Genomic DNA, 24,015 nt, shown 5'->3' with positions numbered 1-24,015 from the left:
GCTTTTATTTTTCTAAAACTCTTTAATTAATAATGTCTCTATGATAAATTTACTAATATTGTCTAATGACAATCGTAGACGTGGCCAGAATCTTTTTTCGTCTTTTGTTATTTCTAGAAATCCTAAATTGATATTCATTCCGTTGTCATGTTATCGGGCGACTGAAGATGGCAGAAGGCGTTGAAATTAATAAATGGATGACATTCCCAGTTCAAGCAGTGTTCGATAGGAATTGAGGGTGTTGCACACGATATTGTTCTCCGTGATGGATCATTTCTACCATTGTTACTAACGATACTTTTAAAAATTGTTTCCCCCCGTAAACTTTTATAATTTTCGCCATACGTAGCGGTGATAAATCGTCTTTAACTCTTATCGTATAGCCAAACTGTTAGGGATATTTTCATCATAAATGCTTCCTACACAAATCGGAAAATGGACCTTTGGCACGAATGCTATAAATCGTGCTTCTTGTCGGAAAAGCAAAGTCGTGTTTCCTCCCAAAATACCAGAAGTCGCTACTTTATATGAATTTGAATGTAATTAACTGCATTCTTCTTGGTCGCGGCGATAAATCGCCACCCGATAAGTCCGCGATAATAGAGGATAAATGCTTATTACGTGTCTTCCGGATATATTTTGTCCTACGTATCTCGAATTCTCATCTAGATAAACGATACCGGCATCGAACCGACAAACAGACGGGCCGAATAAGAAACGGATCCGGATTAGAAGTAAACAAGAAACTGCGTGCAAGTGGCAGAATTGAACCGTAGATGATCTTTCAGTTGATAAAAGTACAGTAGTTCGGTTTGCTCCGGGCCAAATGGCACTTAATCCCGTCTTATATAAGTGGCACCTCTAAGCTAAAGTATATATATATATATATATATATATATAAAATACTGGAACAAATAACGTTTTAACATCGAACTGGATAAATGTAAATTAAGATTAGAAGTGTGCATATAAATGAAAAGTGATGCCCTCTCCTCGAGTCCATCGTTGACAAAGTACTCGAGATTACAACATTTAACGTGGAAAGAATCTTTCATCCGCAGAGAAGATGCGAGTCCAGATGCAATATAGCATCTATCCCGGCTACTTTAATCGTAGTTTATCAATTTACGACCAGGCAAAACATGCCGTTCGACCGTTAAGCCAATAAATTGGCGTACACCAATCCGACAATTCAATAAAAGGCATATTCCTCTATCCGAGCAATCGAAATAATGGTTATTAGACATATTTACTGCATGAGCTTGTGTATTAAGAGAACGTCTCTATCGTCATCCGAGAGATCGTGTCTAAAAATAGCTTTCTAATTACACATCGTCTCTCTCTCTCTATTAATTTAATGGTAAAAAGTTTTTAAGAGGTTCTACTTGAAGTTAAATCAATAAATTTCGACTCGGTCGAGTATTTAATATATTAAATTTTAATAGAAATTCCAGATTTCACACGAAGATATTTACGAGAAGAATGGATAATCGTCAATACGGATAAAGAGATTTATATCCGGATCATCCCAATTCATTTACATAGAATCACCGGAGCGTCATTAATACTTTTAAGAGTAGAAAGCTTTTAATGTCACAATATATTTTTTCCATTAAACCCACTTCATTACTGCTTTAAGTAAAACAGATAAAACTTCCCAAGACAAATAACACTCGAGCAGTAAAAATGGAATTTAGTGACCACATCGACCATAGAATGCCATAAAATAACCGCTAACGAGAAATCTAACATCCCGACATCAAAGGAAAGCAGCTTTTATCCACTCCAGAAAATAATATTTTTTTATTTTTTCCTTTTATTTATCCCAAACTTTGAAGTTAAGTGAAAAAGTATAAAAAATTAGAATTAATTCGACAATTATTAGTCACTTCGAAAAGGGATTTATTAAGAAAAAATAATGGATCAACCATGGATCTACATGTAAAATTATATTCCGAAACAGAGAGGCAAAACAAAAACCGTGAGATATTCTGATCTTATCAATTTGGAACTGGAGGAGCCAATTCTCTCGTGTATCAGTCTAATCTATCAAATGGCTCCGGGTTAGATCCTTCTATCCTTAGCGAACATTTAAACAAGGAAAAAAATCCTCCGAGTATTGTACTTTCGGGAATACATATGGCCAGACCCTGTTTCTTTTCGTGAAGTTCCCCCACAAAAAACAAAAAAAGAAGAATAAAAAAAAAAAGTTATTTTCTGTAAACGAATAACAGAAGCCCAAAATTTCATCTTTTTAATTGTTCATGTTAACAGAAAAATTATAGCATGCAGATTTCATTTTTAATTAAAACATTTATTCAAGAATTAAATTAAAGATGCCGTAGACGTTAATAGAAAAAAAAAGAAGGGATGATGCCAGGGATGGAAAGAGGACGGTTAAAAATAATACGAGAATCATCATAAATGGATAAAAGATAATGCGAAGGAAGGGGGAGAAAAAATTGCAAAAGTGAAACTTTACAATAATATAACTCCGGATATGAAAGATTCAAGATGGAAGAGTATTGACCCAAGGTGACACGGTATTACAACTGTCAATACATTGATCGATATTGCAGAAGCAAACAGAGATGCCTAAACTGCGATAAGAACCTAGATGAAAATACGTTACAGGAACAAATACAATACTAATGACCGCAGCAGACTTTGAACACGAAGACGGCTTTAAATACAAAAATATAGGCCTATATATATATATATATATATATACAACTTTTGTAAGAAAGAAGAAGAACAAAATGGCGATTAAATCGAATTAATTTCGTCTTAGCGAAGAATAAAAATTAGATGAATAAATAAATGCTAGTAATTTCGCGTATAATAAAATACCTTGTGGAAATTAGTAAGGGAAGAAAATGGTAATATTTAAACAAAATACATTATCGAATGCCACGCGAGGTTTTTCCTTAGAAAAAAAGAAATAAAAAAAAAAAAAAAAAGATTAACAAGTTTAGAAAACGTGTGCATCAAGTGTAGATGAATAGTGTGAAGGCACGCGAATGTCGACGTGCCTTTTCGCGTGTCGACGTCACAGGGGATTCATCGACATTTCGGACTGGATGAAGACGTCGTCGATATTGTCCATTTGTCAACATGTACGTCAGAAAGTCTCTTAAGTTCACATGACTAATGTTCTAGAGCTACTGTTGTGTTATTGGCCTGCACGAAAATAATGGTAACTTGTTGACTCGCTATGGTTCTTCATAGTTAGTGACTCGACTGAAAATAAATTCTCCTCCCTATCGTTGCAGCTGCTCCCAGAATAGATAACCTCGCCAGTTAACAGAAAAAAACTCTTTCCGGAAGATATATATATATTTTCGGAAAATAATATAGCATTTGCGGAGATTTTACTGTCGTATCGAATCTACTAATTCGTTTGATAGTTAGAGTAAATTGGTCGGAGTTCTCTCGAATAGGAAAAAAAAAAAAAAAAAAAGGAAAAAGTCTTTTTTAGAAGATATAAAATAAGTTTTTTCCTCCTATTTTTCAGGATTTCAATTTTTCTTACAAATTGTACTTTTATTATTTAACAGAAGTAAACAGGATTTTGCCAGCATTACTGAAAGGCTGCTTTAAGAGTAGTGGAAGAAAGTTTCACAACTGAATTCTATCCTTCCCCCTTCTTTTACAGCTTTTCTTTGGAACAAACTATACATTATCAGTACATTTATCGACTGTTTGAGAAGCAAAGGGTGATAAAATTGTCTCTCTACTCAAACCATTCGATGAATGGTGGTTTCAAAGATCGATGCGGCTCCTTCGAATATCCTCTTTTAAAACTTAACAAGACAAAATAGTTTCTCCCGAAGTATGCTGTATATTTGAAACGTATTTCTACTTTCTTTATTTTATCGAGAGAACGTCGATACACTGAAACAGAGTATAAGTGGAGAATGACGAAAGCAGTTCTATCTGGAAGCAGCTTGTAACAATTATCCTCGAATTTGGGACAATAATTGTTAAACGAACCATTAAAATGTTACTGTTGGAACATGTGTCGGATGTAATATTGCCAACAGAGCCATATTCAACCTACAACTAAACAATAGACTTTAAATGGAAAATAGATGACTGCAGTTTGCGATGAATTTATATCTTGTTAAAGCTAGATTGAATGATGATTGCTCGTCCTCCGCATCACTAAAATGTCTTTCGTGATCATGATAATTCGCCCTTCTTCTCCGTCTTTTCCCCCCTCCTCGGGCATTCCGGAACGGAAAAAAATAAAAGCATAAGAGAGGAATAAGAAATAAAGCAGCTCAATAAATATTTAAAAAATTAATTTAAAAAAGGAAATACGTAATCAATAATTAAAGAATGTAAACGAGACTAATTATGAATATAAAATAAAAATAATAAATTAATATGAGAATAATAATGAATAACAAACAAAAGGGACGACGACAAAAACAGAAATAATTAAGAATTTTCTGCCCATTTTTTTCCCTGTATTGAAAGCGTAATTTATTTCTCAATAAATAAATGTAAGTTTTTGTTTAGAAATATTTCTTTTCTAATTTATTACGTAAAGAAGAAAACTTATTCTAGAACATCCCGAAAGCCGGAAAAGCGGAGAATGGACGGAAGAGAAAACTTTTGTGCAGTTCCGTCTTCTGAAAGGCAATGGGACAATTCGGAAACGAGAGTTGCAATCTTACATTTGTTACAATTACACGAGTTGACTTCTCATGAATGATTTCGAACAGCAAAACTAGTAGCGTGCCAACATGGCGAACGATCTCGTCGATATTATCAAAAGAAAAAGAAAAAATGGAGGAGGAAACTTTGGAATGATGGTCAGGTCTTACGGAACATATTCGCACTAATTAAATCACGGCATACGAGTATTATATAATAGTTAGAGGAGGTGGAGATTTGTAACTGTTTACAGTGATGCGGATATAGGAAGCGGTGGAGCACGCATTTATTGCACATCACGTTCCAAAAATCGATAACACAATTCAACTCCTTAATTTAAATCTTTTATAACAAATGACTTTCAATCAGACCGTAGACAATATCAAGTGTCGACCTCTTTTGTTGTGATTGTCAACTTGGATACGTCTGACAAACTGGAAACACTTCTGTGTCGACAGCTATTATACAGACATATGATGTATCGGCTCTTCCCCTCCGTAGCAAGACTGCGGATAAGACACTCTTGTCGCTTCGCCATAGATCGATATAATGAAACCTTAACCACAACCGAAGCTCACGTCCACCACGACATCTGGAATGCACCTCCATGTCTTACAGATGGCTGCAAGAATAACAATTCATTACCCACCTTGACTTTAATAAATACCCAACTACTGCATCACAACTTATAATTTTCTTTCGTATTTTTACTTCAATCTACTTTCGGAAAAGCAAGGGGTCGGAATGTATTATTCTTTCCGATGCCCAACTACAGCCGAATATATATTGTATTGATCGAGTGTGATGAGATGCTGTACAGAATTTATCGACAGAGATATAAATACTCTAGAGAATGCGACAATATCTGACATCATCAATTTTCTAAAACGATGACTTGCTTAGTGAGATTTTCCTATCAAAATTCCTCTAATAGGTCTCCACTTAGCACTTCACCCCCTGCCACGGCATTATTAAATATTTCCCCTTCTTTAATTACAATATGCAAATGAATTATATCCTTATAACTTCTTTAAACGCATAAAAACACACGCACGCACATATATATAAAATGAAGACATCCTGAGTGAAAATATCTGTTGTGTATATCTCTAGATATTTCATCGCCTGTCGTCTCTGACGTACGACATTTATCATAGTAAAGACTCTAACAATAATAAATGCAGAAACAAACAAGAAAAGATTACAAAATATTGATTGTCATTAAATTATTTAATAATTTTCTCCTTAAATAATTTACTCGACTACATATGAACCATACATAATAAATAAGCTAACGTTTCTGTAAAGAGAAGTACTGTACTTTGTTTACTTTCTCAATAATCTCCACAAAGGAAACATAATGAATTTCTCGACTCGGACATCATCTTTGCTTTATCCCCCCTTTTCTTTTAAAAAAAGAGTGTACAATCTCTGTACAATTAACGTTTATATACATTAAAATATCTTTAAACAATAGTTTAATCATAACACAATAACATACAATAATAATAATTAAATTAGAAACGAATACATTTATCAATTAAATAAACAATCATTTTAGTTAATATAATCAATACAAATTCATATATTTTGTGGAAGAATTAAGAGAAAGATTTTCAATCAAAGAAACAATAGGAAACAGAATTGACATAGGTTAGCTGGAGGGGACGGATTTCCTATTCTTGCACCATTAAGCTTGCTTGTGAAGACACAATTAGTTACTAGTATAACACCACTTACCTTTGTTTCTAGCCATAATTCTTGTATCGTGGAAAACTCCACATTACGCCACTAATCGATTTTTAATTTCGATAATTAATTACCTATCGACTTTAGAAATTCAAACTACGACAATAAATAATTAATTCTAAAATGAAATTTAAAAAAAACACAATTATTTTTTAAAAAATATAATTAAAGCGTATAAAATGAATTTGTTTTTTTTTATTTTCCTTCTCAAAATTGCGGAGTAAATGAAGTTATATCTAAGAATGCCGCTCGATTTATATTTATTTTTGTATCATATGGCTTCATTATTTTTCCTACGGTAAGTGTACAGATTTTATTAAAAGTCACCAATCCATCACCAGAGAAACAAGGCGAAAAAAATTACTAGAATACAATTTTTTTATTTTTTATTTTTTAAAAAAAAAAGATATTAAATTTTTCAGTTTAATTTTCTTCTGCTAAATTTCACAATCGAGAACAAGGAATTTCTTTAAGTTTATTATGTTAAATTAACTCGAAAAAATTGCCCGCTTATTTAACATTTTAATCGAACAGAAAGAGATGAAAAAAATTGGTTATTTTCATGTTTGAAATAAACATAATTAGTTTACCGGAATTAAACGCGATTAAAATCGAAATGAACATATTTAACTTTGAAATGAACATATTTTAAACTGAAATGGATGATTTTTTCCGCGCTTAATTGAAATTAACGAATATTTTAATTGTAAAAAAAAATTAACTAATTGTCAATTAGCTAATTGTAATTACCGAAGAGAAAAATTGAATAATAAAAAATTTTTTTTCTTTTTAAATTATATATAAAAATAAAGATTAAACTTTATTAATGTGGTTTATATATTTAATAATAGAATTTAATTAATTAAATTTACAAATTGAATTTTCGAATGTTTTAAAAATACAAGAATTTCTCTCTTAATTTAATTTATTCGGTATTGAAATATTTAATAAAATTATATATATATATATATATATATATTAATAAATTTTATCTTTTTAATAAAATAGCAAAAATTATAAATGGAAGCAAGAAAGAAGATTGATAATTACCATTTCTTCCCTCATTAAAAAGTAGAATTAAGATCAGACCGAGCTTCGACACGACCGTTTAATTTAATTATTATCATATTGATATGATTTCTTTTCTTTTGGTAACGTAAATTTAATTAGTATTTTAGTCAATAACAACGCAATTAAGCAGAAAACAATAATTAAGCATCATAATGAGACAAGAAAGATTTTATGCAAAATTATTTATGGCAAAAACTGATTTCTTTTTGTAATGCCAAAACCTTAAGGAAATGTATTGGAATTATAGACAAATAAATAAATAAAAAATAATATATATATATATATATATATAGAAGACTTTAACTTAAATGGTGTTCTATAAATTTAATGTATTTTTTTTCATTTTTTTTCTTGGTAACTTTATTTTGATGTGTTAAGAGGGCCGAGGAAACTTGCTTTTTGAGAAGATCATTTATCTCGGGCGCTGCACAAGACCATAATGCTTTCTTTTCTTCATTTGCTATCGTAAAAGTTGAAACGACAAGGAAAAAATGTGTTATAAAAGGTTACATCGATTGTCGCCCTTATATCGACCAGATATAACCAACCATAAGAAAGTTTTCGAACCATTCCAAGTCAACTCCACGCGTAATGGCTTATTTTCTTCTGATTAATTGGCTTCCAGTACCAGTAAAGAATTAAAGCAAAGCGTTAACAATAAAAAATTTCTCTAGTTTGAATATAACTTTGATTAATACGTAATCCAAATTGTGCCAAGTTGTATGGACACGTACACTGCAACATTCGGAAGTTTGCAGGAGGAAAAAAAAGAAATGCTAAAGGGGGATCTAATAGAAACGAATCCTTAATGAAGGTCATCCTTCACTGTCAGGAATCACACTGTTTATGTGTATACAAGATGTATTAGAAGAGAGCTTGCTGATCCGATAGGATGGACAATGTTCGATGCTCCAGCACAGGATACAGAAAATCTATATTTGTAATTTTATTTAACAAACGAGTTTTCTTTCTTTTTTTCAAGTTAAACTTTCACGTTTTATGTTAAATTATTAAAATTTTATTAAAACAAAAGTTAAAACGAGTTTCGAGTTTGGCGTGAAGAGTAATGTTGTAACGAAAACAGAATTTTCAATTCGAAGTAATATGGAAAGCGGTTGACTTTCACCCCAGATACTTTAGCTATAGTAAAACCAAATCATTGACGTGTTCGGGTCCATACTTTACAACAAATGTCAACAATTGTTGAGAAACGGCCAAGTAGGGACATCGATTGCGGTCATTGTGTCTGGTTGCAGGCAAAGAAGCGGTGAAAAGTGTTCAAAGCACCACTATTTTCGCCAAAGCTTCCAAAATAAACTATTTCCTCTGCAGTCAAGTTTGTTACATATTTCAAACTAAGATAAGAAAGAATAGAACCTCCTTTCCAAATATCTAGTTTTTCCAAACGCGGTTCAAACTTTTATAAAGCATATTTATTGCGTGTATTAAGCCAGATTACCCGGGACCAACCAAAATAATCGCTTAACTGATTACGTATTAATTTCTTATTTTCGTTTACAAGTAGAATAGAAAGTTAAGAGGAGTTTGTAGGATAAAAAATGAAAATTAATTTTCTCTTACCGTTTTTTTTCCCTTCTCTTCCTCTTATCCCGGAGTTTTCTTAATACAACCTAATAATAGATCCTTTTTTATTATCTATCAAAACTGTTTCTTATGTCACAAACACAATAACCCAGCAGATTGTCTGGTAAATCATCATCATCCCCAAAATAAACAGAGTATCTATAGATTTTATCTGCAGGCATTTTTTTATATCTATACATCACCGAAGATAAACTGTTACCAGAAGAAGAAGAGAGAGAAAAAAAAACATGCTTATTCATTACTTAGCAAAATTTATAACATTAATAAATTTTCATATACAAATTTTATTTATTTAATGAAAGCATTTTTCAGTTTGGTTCTTTAAAACTATATATTATATAGTACTTTTATTTTTTTTATTTTATTTTTTGTTTTCTTAGTTGAAAAATCTTCGATGCTGTGCGAGAAAGAAACTGCACCGAGAGAGAAGAGCACAACTGGAACGTTTTGAACAGTCATATATCAAAAATACACGCCCAGACAGCGAATATATAAATGTATAGAGTTTGGGCTTTTTTAGATTCTACCTACGAGTATGTCAACAATATGGATAGCATTCGGAGAAAGTTGTATTGTAAACATCGCTTTGTGTTTAACGAAAAGAAACTCGCCATCTTTTTCAACTTTGCGCCGTGTCTACCGCGTAAACAAACAAACAAACAAACAAACAAAAAATCACCCCTTAAACGCTTTAATTGTAATTACATATAATCATCCATCTTCCCGGGGATATTTCGCTAACCAAATTAGTCATAATTACCTCTTAATATATTTTTTTAACCCTTAATTTTTTGCGCTTTTTCCACTTAAATATCATTTAACTAATCGAAGTTGATCTTTCATTATAATTAATCGTTCAAACAGCGCAAAACTAGGCGAAAAAATTTTGTGTTTCGAATTTATCGAGTTTTTATTTAATTACTTCGACTACTTTTAATCCTTTAATTATTGCTCGGGACACTTAAAAAAAACTTGTTTTTTTATTACTCTTCATAATTTATATTTTCTTAAATTAATAATATTTTTAACACACGAGAAGAGACGATTTGGATAGAATTCCTCTGGAAAAAAAGAATCTATTGTGGAGCAATTCTAACCAACGATTGGAAGAGCAAAGTGTAAGGAAGATTGTGTTTCGAGATGAAAACCACGAAAAACTATTTGTTTGTCGAACATTTCAGTTACAAGAAAATGTTATTAAGACTATTTGCTGTTAGGGATTAAAGTTAAAGCGATGTTCGTTAATTGAATCCTCCAACAGTGATTTTCAAATTGAAGCAGGGGAGAAAATCGATGAGTTCTGCCACATGCAATCGAAAAGCATCGAACAAACTTTATCCACTTCTAAACTAATATCTAAATATATTAATAATCACTTCTTTCACCCATAAATTTATTAAAAAATTCCTCTACCGCATCGCCTAATGTCCTCTCATCGTCTTAACTTTACACCTTCATAAAAACTTGTAAAATGCAGCTCACTTATTCGTAATTTTATCAAATACACGCTACTCGCATATCTAAAGCGCCGAAATGGTAAGAAAAAATAGGTATATATATATATATATATATATATACAGAGAAGCAGAATATATATATATGCCTTAAGTTCTTCTACAAATAAGAGTTTTATGCATAAATTAAGTTACAAAAGCACTAAATAGAAAAGTAATTTATGTCGCTAAACCAATCTAGAAGAAAAATATTGAATTTATAAAACTAAATAGATAAAAAAATTTTGAAAAATCGAAATAAAGCTAAATGGAAAAGTATTAAAATTTTATTAACCGGCGAGCAAATATTAAGACATTCATGCTGAAGTAGTAAAGAGGTTTTTATTTTTTTTTAATTTTTTAATCTTCTTGCTTTCGAGAGAAAAACAGCAAATCCTATTAGCAGCGACCGAAGATGCTTACTTCTTCAATCTAAGTAATTAATTTTTATTTTATTTTTTCTTTAGTAATAAATATATTTTTTAATCGGAATTTCTTTTTAATCCAATCTAAAATTTCATAATTTATATTTTTTTTACACTCATCTGCGAATTTAATAAGTAAAATCCATCTAATATACATATATATTATATCCGTTTAAATTTATAATTTCATTATTAAAAAAAAAAAAGAAAACAGTAACAAGTTATCCGTACAGATGGCGCGGCGAAAATGATTGTTTTTCCTGCCGTTTAGCGACAGTGGCACCATCTGATGATTTCGATGCGAACTAATAACAAAAGAACTGTATTACTTCCGTTACATTAATCGATTAGCGTTTAATTATACTTAATTTTTACTTATTACCAGAACGTAATTAAAACTTATTAAGCAGTTCAAACGGTCAGAAATTCATCTGCGGTGCGGCTAATAAGGCAAAACACTCCCACAGGCCACAAAGGACAATAAATATGTTTCTAATATTGTGATGCCGTTCTACTTTGTCTCGGTCGTTTGGGTTCCCCGAGGTACCGAATACCCTATAACATCGAATGCATTTAAACTTTCATAAATTTAATTAATTTTCCAGAAAGGTTCCCGTCCTTGGAGACACCGCAAATTTCTGCATTGTTGACCAATATTTACTTGCTACCGTCTTGTACATTCGTAGATTACTACTCCGACTTAACTCTATATATATAATTAGTCGACTAGCGAAGTAGCTAGATTATAAACAAATTTAGTCATTATCATAATACAGTTAATTTTCATAATGAATAAATGTCAAATTAACGGAGCCTACACTAAGATATTACACGTATTCGCATTAAGAAGTTATCATTACCTGTACTTCGCGTTAGAAATTAGTTTATATTACCATTAACATAGACTAAAATTACAATATTATAATTCATAATTGTACACCGGCATTAACAATTATACCTATGCTGCCATTAACATTTGATATTATTAATTACTCGACGTATATAAACTAATTAATGCCAGCGAGTAATAATGTTAAGTAAGACAGTCTTTATGCACTTGACACGCGCCTACGTTAACTTACAGCAATGGAATAATAGGAATACAGTTTACAGTTACATTAACAAGTTCGTTAACTGTACGGTACTAATGTAATTAGAATATATTAACTCGTTATAATCATATCGACCGAACTAACTGTTAATATACTGACTCTAGTTATGCATCAACTGTAAATAGTATATAATAAGAATCATTAGCATAAGTTAACACGAAAAAATCTAATTTAATTATTACGTATTACAATAAAATATAGGCTATCTCCCACATTTATACAGTGTATTGTGTAAGATACCTACGTAGAATTTATTAATATAAGATCTATTGCATTATTAGTGGGAGTCTTGCCATCCCGTAATGCTTATCTGACGGGAACATAATTAATTTTCCAGTATTTGTGGCCAGCGAAAGATCCTAAAAATGCGAGCAAACAAAGACTAAGTGCAACTCGACGGTCGCTGGGCCATAAACCGCGATTGGATGGCATACGTGATTATTACTGTTTGAACTATTTTAATGTTAGAAAGTGGATAATTAAGTTGAACAAACACAAAAACGATTAATCGCCATTTTATATTTTCTTCTTGATTGAAATTGTTCGATGTTTGGCTCTATAAATCCAAACGAATAGAGTGTATCTTTCGCATCTTCCTCTTCCGACTCTTGTACATCTAATCTAGGATTACCGAATTTGGAGAAAGTATTTCGCCCTTCGTATCTATCGTTAAGTTGTGACGTTTCTCGGGGTGAAAAAAGAAAACAGAATTAAAGATCAAACACATCGTTAAAATCGAATCTAGGACGATGGAAGATGTTAAACAAGCGCGTTTTAGAAATGGAGGAGGAGGAGGAGGAGGAGGAAGAGTTATTTTGGATGAGATAAATTCTTAAATGACACTATCGATGCCCTTGGTTTGTTGGATTTTATAAATCCTGACAAGTGTCACTCGTGGGTACTGTAAACTCGAAAATAGTATTTAGGAAGAGGTGTGAATTATTTCCTATCTACCCTGACCTATTTATATTCTTTCTTTTTTGTGTTCATAAAAATGCAAACTAAGAACCATGCCAAAGCGTATTCTCTCTTCGACACATTTCAGATAGCCTTAAATCAATTTGTTCTAGTTTTATAGCTTAAATATTAAGAAAACTCATCGATTCCGTAAACTATACAACTCGCGTTAAAGAAATATTATAAGACACTTACACGTGCAATGAAATATTCTAAAGATAGACTCATCCCATGCGTTTAAACGACACAAATTAGAAACACGTAAAAAAAAAGACATAAAAAAAAGGATGAATCTATTTTACAGCTGTCATTTCATTTCAATTAAAAAAGATAACCTTGAAAAGGTGGGATATCATTACACGTGTTATTTATAGTTTCATATATTAATAGAGTCGCTAGTTATGTATATCTTTATGCACGGACGTTCCTCGCATATATGAATTCACAGATGATTCGATCAGAAGAGGGTGATGCCGGTTTGATGAATGAAGTAAAGAATTGTGTTTTTTGGCAGAGAGTCAAAAAGTTTAACAGTTCACGCCTACTGTTACTTGCATTGCATCTCACTATTAACAGAGGAAGAATCTCATTTCACTGGAAAATCGAAATTTTTGTCTCAATCGTAAGTCAATCCTCTAGCAGATTTACGTCAAGTCTGTTTCGTTACGCGGTATTTTTCAAACTTAGTCGAAAGTATTCGACTGACAAATATTCCCGAGACGTTAAAAAACTTAAGATATGTTCCACTTCGATAGATAAATGTTTATTTACGACGAAACCAACAAGTTTCTACCTTCGTTAACCGAGGGAAATGCAGAGTTGCAAATTTCTTCTTTTACCCAATTTCCCCGTGAATATATCAACTCGTATATTTGTACAGTTATACATCGAAACGCGAGTTTGTCAACAAGATACTGTGGCTATTTGCCCATTATACGAGTACCTAAACTCGACTAAAAATATATCTTCATAGTTTAAGGATGCAATTCAGGTGTAGTAAGTAGTGTCGCGCAGCGTGCTTCTACAGCGGTAATACTCTCGCTGTGTTACAGCTGGACTCGAAAGGGTTATAGTAATAAACATGACAACTACACTCCAATGATATAAGCTTATTAAAAGTATAAAATACGTGAGTATTTTTATTTTTAGCTAATTCAAACATATTTACTATTATTATTATTATTATTATTTTTTTAATGCACAATAAGCACGATTTATAACCTTTAGTTATCTCGTAAGAAAATTCTGTTAAAGAAAGATCCACTCTTGACATTTAAGTATACGAGTAAGGTGAGAGGAAGAGATAAGACCGATGCTATTTTTTGCTTACGTAACTACCCTTTCAGATACCATCTTCTAAAACATACGCTTTAGGAAGGGAAATTTTTATAGAATAATAAATTAATGAATAAATCTGTCGAAGTTCGGCGTTAATAATTTATACATAGACACTACATATTGGTATTTTTTTTCTTTTGTTTTATCCAAAGTGTGTAGACAATACCGAAAAGGTCTTTGCCATCAGATAGCCTATATAAAACAGACCAGACTCTAATAATAACCCAACTCATCGTGACGAGTATATAACTATTTAGAAAATAGTTTTGATAAGAGAGAGAGAGAGAAAAAAACGTGGCTTTATTACGAGTGCTTTAAAATCTGTTATCTTTACCGACGACGAAAATATGGCGCTTTGTTTTTTCTTCCACGAATTTAACACATTCCGATTTCGAAAAAACAAATAAGAGAAGTCGGCACAGCTGCGTTTGAATGTTTGTCTTAGGTTTTAACACCCCTATTAATTTATAAACACTAAAACGAAATTTTCTGCAGTCATTTATCGTGCAACTTTAGTCGTGTAATTTATTCATAAGAATCCGAAATCCGGGAACGAAGAGTAAGATGACGAAAAAACGCCATATTAGAAGATTCAATGATGAATAGGAGCCAATTTCGCTGGCGTTGGAACAATTCCACTTTGTTTCCGCCCAGTCTCGACAGTCCTCAGAAAATTTTGGCAGTTGCTTTTCAGTATTCGTGTTTAAAAACGTTCCAAGAAGAGCTTTAACCTATCAAGAACTCACCTGCGGGTAGATTACCTTAAGTATGAAACGGACAGGTAAATGGACTTTACTTTTTTAGTGTTTATTACGCAAAATGTAAACTTTTACGTGTTAAAGTATACTTCTATTAATATAGAAACGTACGGTACGTCAATCAGTGAACTTTGGCTTGCTTAATACTCAATCAACAATGGGCAATCAACGAATATATTGTGAAATATCTTAATCTATAATGAGGATGATTACGAGTATTCCTTTCGAAAACTTATTATGTGTTTAAATTAATAGTCAAATAACGGTTACATAAAACATTTTAATGTTCTTATATAACGATGCATATAAAGAGTTACTGAAATTGTGTTTAATTATACAGATTTGTTCAACTAGCGATAAATGGCAGCTAAATGCGATAATTCGAGTTGCTTTCCTCAGCAAACGAATCATATTACTTCGCCCCTCAATAAAAAAATAATCTTAAAAAGATTTTCACTTGCATCTCTTCCAAAACCACTAAATTTAGCGATAAATCCTCTAATTCCTCTGTCCTTCGTACTAATTGGCGCTTCTCTTGTATAAGGTGTAAGGTGTCACGACCTTGTTTTCTATCTCCCGCTTTATGAAAGCCTACGAAAGGAGTATTACTGTTGAAGTTTTTAGAATAACATCCATTGCAAATTCCAAAAGACCGCGACTAACGTTTTTATTACCTAATCTTTTACAGTACGATGGCGCAGAATGTAAATTCTCATCAACGAAACAACTTGGAAGGAGGAGCCGATTTCTTGAAGAAATTAAATAATGATTATTATGGGAAGAAAGAAGACAGCGGAACTACTAATACTAGCAGTTCGTGCGCTTCTCCTCAGACGGATTCGTCTAGTGTGAATGCCTCGCCCGCAACTGAATTATGCAATCAAAAATTTCGTTTTAAAATGGAGAATAGGCCAACGTCTACCATAGAAGAAGCACTCAAAACGGAAAAGGAATTCATAGAGTATGCTATGACTCTCCAAGCTAAAAAGATGGGTAGAGGAAACGAAGAAAGCGTCACGAATCAGGAGAAATCTAACAGCGGAAAAATAGCAGAAAGTGGTCGGAAAGTGGGCTTGGATCATCTAGATAATCTCTGTAAATTAATGGAACAGTTAAGCGAACTGAGGGATTCCAATGTGAAGCTAAAAAGGAGAGTACAATACTTAGAGGATGTTAAAACACTTCACGAAATCCTTCGAAGCTATCCGGCATCCGAGACCAAAGACGACATGGCTATCGTTAGACCGCATAATGTTAACGAAATTTATAAAAGCCACACTTTAGCCACGGTATCGCAAATTCAGAAAGAAGCGAGAGAAAGAAGCAAATCTACAGATTTAAACTACAGTAAAAGCAAAAGGAAATTTCCAAAATGGTCCAAAGTTAAAGAGGCTTTGGGATTTGAACGTTCGAATCAAATGGATCTAAAGGCGCCAATGAAGAGATCCTCGAGAGATTACGACGACAAAATATGTAGAGAACTGTGTATCAATTACAAAGACGATGACAGAAAGGATATCAGTCCGGCGAGATCCCTTCCGGACAGAAGTTGGTACATGGGTTCAGTTAATTCCTCGTCGGAAGACATCTTAGAAGGATCTAATTATAATTCCGAGCAACCGAGTAAGTTTTCGAATTTTAAATTATTTAAATTTGTAATACTTATTAATTTAAATGACTTTCAGGTTGGGAGGACCATAGGATATCACTTTGTTTATCCGATCCGCAATTTCAAGATGACTGTGTAATTTCGAGACGAAAATCTTGTGAAACAATAGAACCAAAAAAGACTAAAGGTAAATAACTTAAAACTTTATTCTTTTATTGAAAATTTCGATTTATAAAGTTTATATTACAGAACAAAACAAGAAAACCAATGGCTTGGAGGATTTAAATATCTTGGGAAAACTAGAGAAAGACGATTTGAAGAAATCAACTAAAACTCCGTGGGGAAAAGTTAAAACTATTATACAAACTAGAAGAGATAGTTTAAAACAAAGACAACAACAGAATAAGAACTACAGAAGTTTGAAAGTAGATCATATATTAGATGAAGATTTAGAAAATGTCAAAAATCTGGATGAGATGTTGGAGAACAAGAAAGACAGTGCTGATGTCTCTTCGGAAAAGAAGCGAAAGATATCGACACAACAACAAAGTAAGACTTAGATTACATTTTATAAAACGATTTTTAAAAAGTTCAATCACTAGCACTTGAAAATTTCTTCCAGTGAATAAACCAGGGCACAAAGATTCTGCCGATTCTTCTTCCGGACAAGTATCCAATATCGTTGAAGAACTTCAGAAAAATTTAAGCGAGGATTTCAATAAAAAAATCGAGGAGTGGGAGAAAATTAAGGCGAAATCTTCTAGTTTAAAATCGGAACACAAGGACAATAAAAGAGGAAAGAGTAAAAAAATAGAGAGAGGAGAAAAGACCTTAAGACAAAGAGTTAAAGACCTAAACTGGCTAGAAAAAGAACTACAGAAAGTTGATAGTGAAATGCAAAGATTATCCAAAGAAAAGCAAAAGTGGGAAAAGAGGGCTGTTAGACTGGAAAGGCTGAAACAAGCCATGCTTAACAGCAATAACAAAAAAGAAGTTTTTGTCAAGACCTCGGCGGGAGAATTTAGATTTGAGGGAATCTCGGATTCCTTTACTAAAAAGCTATACGAATGGGAGATGAAACAAGGATTAGATCCCGAAGTATCAACCATCGCTTTACTCGATTCCTGTCTGAAATCGAAATCACAAAATAACGAGAGAGTACCTCTAAAGAAAGGTTATTCGCGTTCTGAAACTAGTTTGGCGGATGCCAATCCTCAATCGCCTTCTTCCAGTCCGTCTTGTAAATATTCCACCTTAAAACAAGGTAGAAATCAGCTATCTCGAGCTAACAGCGAACCAGATTTAACTATTTATTCCGGTCAAAAAGAAGAAACAGATAAAGTTCAATCGTATTCTTCAGGAGATCTGTCCTCTCATAATCCCTCTTTCAATCAAGATGTTACAGAAGAACAATCCGCACAAATAAACAATAAAGACAATATTTCAGAGAATAATTATTGTGGCTTATTGGAAGATAATATGTATCTTTTAGAGCAATTAAGAAGCAAAGAGGAAATTTGCAGGGGATTGCAAGAAGAACTTCAAAGGTTGGACGATCGGACAGAACTGATGACTAAACAGCACCAGGAAGAGATGGGTGAGCGAACAGAAATGATCTATTTATAGTTTTTAAGGTGCCGCCGCAGAAAAGATCGTAATCCAGTAACTACGGCGATAATTTATTATTGCTTTTGCTCGCAAGCTTTCCTTAATCATGCCGAAATCACCTTCATTTATCAGATAAGAAAAGAATTCTAAAATTAAAATAGATTTGAATATAGTCCTATTAATTTACAAATATTTCACTGTTAAAAGAATATATTTAGATGATTTATGTTAAAAATATGAATGTTATTTACTCGTCGTCCAAAATCACATCTGTTTGGTGTTTTTTCCGCTTCCATTTTTAGTATTAACAAGCGAAACTTAACCAAAAATTGTGTATTAATCCAGAATGTTGTAACTTTTATTGACTAATGAAAAATAGCATAAATCAGTCACAGTGTATCTATTCAAGCATAAGACGATTTTAGATCTGTCAGACGATGTTATATATTTTTCTGCCATGGACGATACGGTATTTGGAATGTTGACAGGCACTCGTCCAAAATAACTTCACACGTCTCTAGAAGTGTTACGTATTATTCAAGACAGCGCGTCTCCTGGTGTTGGTTTTTATGCCTGCAAACCATTAACACCTGCAATGGAATCGACCTCATCGTCACTAAATTGTATAGGTTAGGTGAAGCGATATCAAATTACAAGTGTAAATATTATGGAAGATGAATGACTGCTCCCTAACACGTGTCCCCAACATTTTACAAACTATCAACGTGGCCAATATAAACATTAAAGATTAATGAACGTTCTCTAGCGGTTTATCTGTGATTAATCAAAAATTATAAAATCGCCACTAATGTTCTAATAAAATAGGGTATATTAATTTTGATTCGTTAATATATATATATATATATATTTTTTTTTTTAACTGTTAGAGCGTTACAGAGAGAAGCTTTGGGAGATTCATCGACCAGGAAGGAAACCAAAAGACTTACAAAGCTCACTAAAATTAATTGCCTGTCTGAAGACCAGAATCGAAGAACTACAGAGATGTAGTGAAAAGTTAAAGCTGGATAGAGAAACTTTAGAAGTAAATTTTGACATTTTGTTAAATTTATGTTACTTCCATCATTGTAATGTTATCAATGTTTACCAGGAAAGCTTTAGGTACCATAGTGAACAGCAAGCGAGACTGGCAGATGGATTAGCAGAAAAAATGAAAGAATTACAGCAAGCAGGATGGGCATCAAATCTTGGTATTTAGGCTATAGAAGATTTTTCTAACTTTAAGTAACGCTAATACTTTTTATTGTTTTAATTAGATGATGGGCATAGTCGCCGAGAAGAGGTGATTACTTGCAGTGCAGAAACTGTGGCAAAGTTGAATGACTTATCAACTCAACTTCTTCAACAAGTTAGTGCATTTGTTATTATTATTATTATTATTATTATGATTATTAGACTGACTATCTATAATTTAAATTTGATTAGGCCAGAGACGTGGACAAAACTTTAGCTGAAAGAAGTAGACAAGTTTGCCATTTACGATGGGAACTATTACATAGAGATGTATCCATGATGCTTCTACAAGCGGAGGTACATCGAGCTAAATGGCAAAGTGTTGCAGCTGGAGGGAGAAGAGCGCGATTCAAACAGAAAAGATCGTGGTCATCTAGCGAGAGATTGTATCCCAAGGAGCGTGAAGTAAATATTCTCCTACAGAAATTAATTATTATTTATTCAATATATAAACAAGATTATAAATTTATTTTTTATAACAGGACAGCGAATCAGAAGAATGGCTTCAAAATAGATTGAAGCATCTCTCCACAACGACATACAGTGATTGGCCTAAAATAGAATGTGGACCTAGTGAACTTGTCGGAACTATTCATGAACTTAAAAAGACACTTTTAAAACTATCAACTAGCATTATTGGTACGTATAACTCTTTAAAAATATAGTTTAAAAATAAAATTCTTAAATAATACAATGTTTGTCAGATGCTGATCCCGGCCAAGAGGTTACATGTAGAACAGAATCTGAGGTAAAAGCATTCATTATATGAAATAACTACTGTATTAGCTATGGCGATTTCTTATTATTTCTTATATCTTAGGTGGCCGATAGTGAGAAATATGAATTTGGCTCAATTAATCACAGTAGATCTTCGTCCTTCTCCAGTGAGATTAGCAGTCAGCTGGGTTCTTCACGCCCGGATAGTCGATTATATGATAATGGAAGACTGTGTGGACAAAGAAGAAATTCTTTAGGAAATATTAGTAGCATGTCTGGAGCAGACGTTAGCGATAGTTCTAGTGTGAATGAAGCCGAAAGATCTGCACCTTGTCTTTTGCGATTGCCATGGAAAACCTGGCATTCAAAAGATAATGTATCTACCTCTTCAGAAAGCTCATTTATGGACGAAGAAAGTTTAGCTGCTTCTTGGTTCCATTCCAGTAAATATGATTATGCTGGAGATGATAAGTATTCGGAAGACGATCTATGGTCGAGAGAGCTTAATATCCAATTTTCATCCCTAAACGAAGAAGACGAGGACGGTTCTTCAACAGGTAATGAAAGGAATCATTCTGCTTCTGCTAATTCCGTTAACAGTCTACGTTTAATTTCAAAATGTAATGTACAAAGTGAAGGGAAAACACAGAATGCATCAAATAATCCAACTAATAGGCGTTCCTCAGATTCATCTAATGAAATTATCGTGGATAAATTAACCGATGTTAGTAGCCTTAAAGTTAGAACATCATCGTTCAAGCAACGTTCTACTCAGAACACTGCCTCTACAATACTAACACAAGAAATTCATGATGATGTTACAAGATTGAAAAGCAAACAAGAAGAAAAGAAAACAAGTCCTATTTTACCTACATATGTACAGCGTTTAGATTTATCACTTCCTAGTACCAGTTCTCAAGTTCATCATTTTACTGCTAAAACTGAAAAGAAAACACTTTTCGAGCCATCCGATTCATCTAAAATTGCAATGTCAGAAGTGACAGTCCCTACACAAAAAGTAAAATTAAATATTTTTGGTGTATGTGACAACACAATAAAAAATCAACAAATGAATCGTGAAAGCAAAGAATGTACATTGGTCGAGTCACAATTAAAAAATGAAATAGACACACAAATAAACTGTGTCCCCGGTATAGAAAATGCAGGATATTCTAGAAATCAAACATCTTCGGCAGAAGGAACAACAGTTTCAGAACAGGAAAATGAACTAAATTCAGATTTTTTAAAACTTCCTAAAAATAAAGAAGGATCAGTTGTAAATGCACTCTGTAAACAAACACTTCTCTTTAGTCTAAACAGTCCTGTTATTAAGAGTGTAGGAAGTAGAGTTCCTCCACAAAGTCCTACTTCCTCTCCTGAGGCAGATTCAGCTAGTAAAGGTAAAATAGGATGGTTATCCAGAAATCTGTTCAGACAGAAATAAATTATAAAACCTATTTATAAAATTATTACTATAGAAAAATGTAATACTACTTAAAAATATAATCTTCAGGACTAACAGTTTTGCTTTTTCTATTTCATATTTTAAAGAAAATATGAAATATTAAATGTAATGAAAACTATTTTTTTGTTTAACATTCAAATAGATTATAATCAATAATGGAGTTTTATGAAGCAAAATTTTGAAAAATTGCCACTCCTTTAGCTTTACTCTTATATAAATAATTTAAACAAAAATATTTAGGAATATACTTGAAACATTCCTTTAATAATTTATATACCTCATAAATACCTATAATAAATTCAAATCAGCATTTTCCTAAAATCATCGAATTATATGAATTTAAATGTATATTAAAAAAAAAAAAAGAAAATAGTAACTATATTTCAGAGATTCTCTCATTTACATTTTAATGGTATATACTGATTTTTCCTTTCATATATTAAATATTTGGTGCGTGACAAACATTAATTAGATATGTATAAATATGAAATCAGATGTATCTACAAGAAAAAATCTCATTTTTCATAAAAAGGTGTATTAACATTTTGTAGGATTATCTTTGATTAAATATCGATGTACGACTTGCGTAGTAAGTATGATAAGTTTATGAATAAATGTAGTCCATTTATAAGTGTTTTATATCAAATTATAAGTGTATTGTTTTTCATATTTTTGATAAAAATTTAATAATGGACAGATAAATATACAAATACATGATATTAAGAGGTAAATAGTAAATTAGAAATTTTTATACATTTCTTTTAAGAAAATGAAAAAGTGTAAACACGAATTGAAATATAGGAAATTAATTTCAAATTTTATGAGATTCATTTAAAATACAGTATAATATTTTAAGTGAGAACATTGATTAATGATTAATTTATGATGTAAAAACTTTTACATAATCACTATTACTTATTAAATAAATGGATATTTGGATGGCTATCATTAAAGAGTTAAATTATTTAATAAATTCTTCATTTTGATATTTTTCTTGGGGAAAAAAAAATCTATTTTTATGAGTCTTGCATATTGATATCAAAACTGATTCAAGAAGAGTGAATAACAATGATTATCTGCAATTAATTTTTGTAATGTGTTCTACTTACGTGATTCATTCAGTCTAAGGGTCGGTTTACACACAACGGTGACGTGCCGACACAGTGAACGTTTGGCGCATAAACGTCGATAAATATCACACGTAGCCAATCGGAGTTTCATCTACGACATGTATTCTGTCAATCATACAAGTGTTGTACACGAAACTCTGATTGGCTGTGTGTGATATTTATCGATTTTTTTTAATATACAGTATACATTCATTTAAAATTATTATTAAAGTAAAACAGTTTCTGCTTATGAAAAGGAAAGTGAGAAAATAAAAGTTTCTGCTTTCTCAAAGTTTTCACTATTAAATATACAGTATATTTAAAGTGGTACATAATAAATAGTGTTATTAATTGTAAGTCAAAGTATTTACAGTCCAAATTTGTAGGTTAAGAATTTACTGTACTGTACTGTACTAGTGATAAAATCATAGAATATGCTATGCCAGGAATTGGAATCTTTTTGGATAGTTAAGTGACACACATTAATTTATAAAAATTCAATCTGTTCTTGTATTAATTTATATAATTAATGAAATATACACTATAAATATAATTTATAACAAATTCAAAGGACAATGCAATGCAGATATACTGTACTTGATCAGTTATTTATGTCTCATAAACAAAAAGATGTCAATTCCTAGAACATTTAATAAACAAGCAGATATCTGACAATGTAATAGCAAAAAGATTATTAATTCTAAATTATACATTTTAAAAATGTGCAAAAATTTAAACTTTTTTTTATTATTATTAATACATGTTTATTCAACATAATTTAACCAATTACTTATTAACTAAACATATATTTGTACCTAAAAAGTATTAATCTTTTCTCAGAATTTAAATCAAACAACTTTCAATCAAAATTTTACTAAGAACAATAAAACATATTAACTCTTACATGTTGACATCATAATTTAATCTGTAAGTTCTACTTTAAATATAATACAGTGCAATTATTTTCATTGAAAATATATTCGTGAATTTATTTTATTATTCTTTTTGAAAATAAAAAAAATCCTTGTTGGTAATTTCTCGGCTTTTCAATATTCTTTTTTAAAAAATTTCAACAACATTTATATG

General features: G+C 31.8%; 1 protein-coding gene across 2 annotated transcripts; it reads left to right on the top strand.

Annotated features, from left to right (window-relative positions):
• The first annotated feature begins 14,073 nt into the window (after nt 1-14,073).
• Nucleotides 14,074-22,186, top strand: LOC136972155 (putative leucine-rich repeat-containing protein DDB_G0290503). Of its 2 annotated transcripts, XM_067266712.1 has the most exons (13): nt 14,074-14,203; nt 14,949-15,193; nt 15,859-16,793; nt 16,856-16,966; nt 17,029-17,328; nt 17,402-18,376; nt 19,275-19,429; nt 19,496-19,595; nt 19,662-19,753; nt 19,831-20,043; nt 20,121-20,277; nt 20,343-20,386; nt 20,459-22,186. In XM_067266712.1, exons 3-13 carry the CDS (start codon nt 15,863-15,865, stop codon nt 21,797-21,799), a joined length of 4,419 nt encoding a protein of 1,472 aa, XP_067122813.1. In that variant the 5' UTR covers nt 14,074-14,203; nt 14,949-15,193; nt 15,859-15,862; the 3' UTR covers nt 21,800-22,186. The 2 variants fall into 2 exon arrangements, with proteins under 2 accessions (XP_067122813.1, XP_067122814.1); XM_067266713.1 differs by lacking the exon at nt 14,949-15,193.
• The last annotated feature ends 1,829 nt before the right edge of the window (nt 22,187-24,015 follow it).

Source organism: Centruroides vittatus, unplaced genomic scaffold, assembly GCF_030686945.1.
Source record: "Centruroides vittatus isolate TY-2023 unplaced genomic scaffold, ASM3068694v2 contig_2818, whole genome shotgun sequence".
In the NCBI taxonomy this organism is placed as follows: Eukaryota; Metazoa; Arthropoda; class Arachnida; order Scorpiones; family Buthidae; genus Centruroides; species Centruroides vittatus.
Note: the sequence above shows the minus strand (reverse complement) of the source record. Positions and strands in the feature narration are given on the sequence as shown.

Coding starts and splice junctions, on each gene's coding strand:
- LOC136972155 (XM_067266713.1), top strand. CDS start 15,863: ATGGCGCAGAATGTAAATTCTCATCAACGAAACAACTTGGAAGGAGGA. Junction 16,967..17,028: donor AGAACCAAAAAAGACTAAAG/GTAAATAACTTA, acceptor TTTATATTACAG/AACAAAACAAGAAAACCAAT. Junction 20,387..20,458: donor CATGTAGAACAGAATCTGAG/GTAAAAGCATTC, acceptor CTTATATCTTAG/GTGGCCGATAGTGAGAAATA.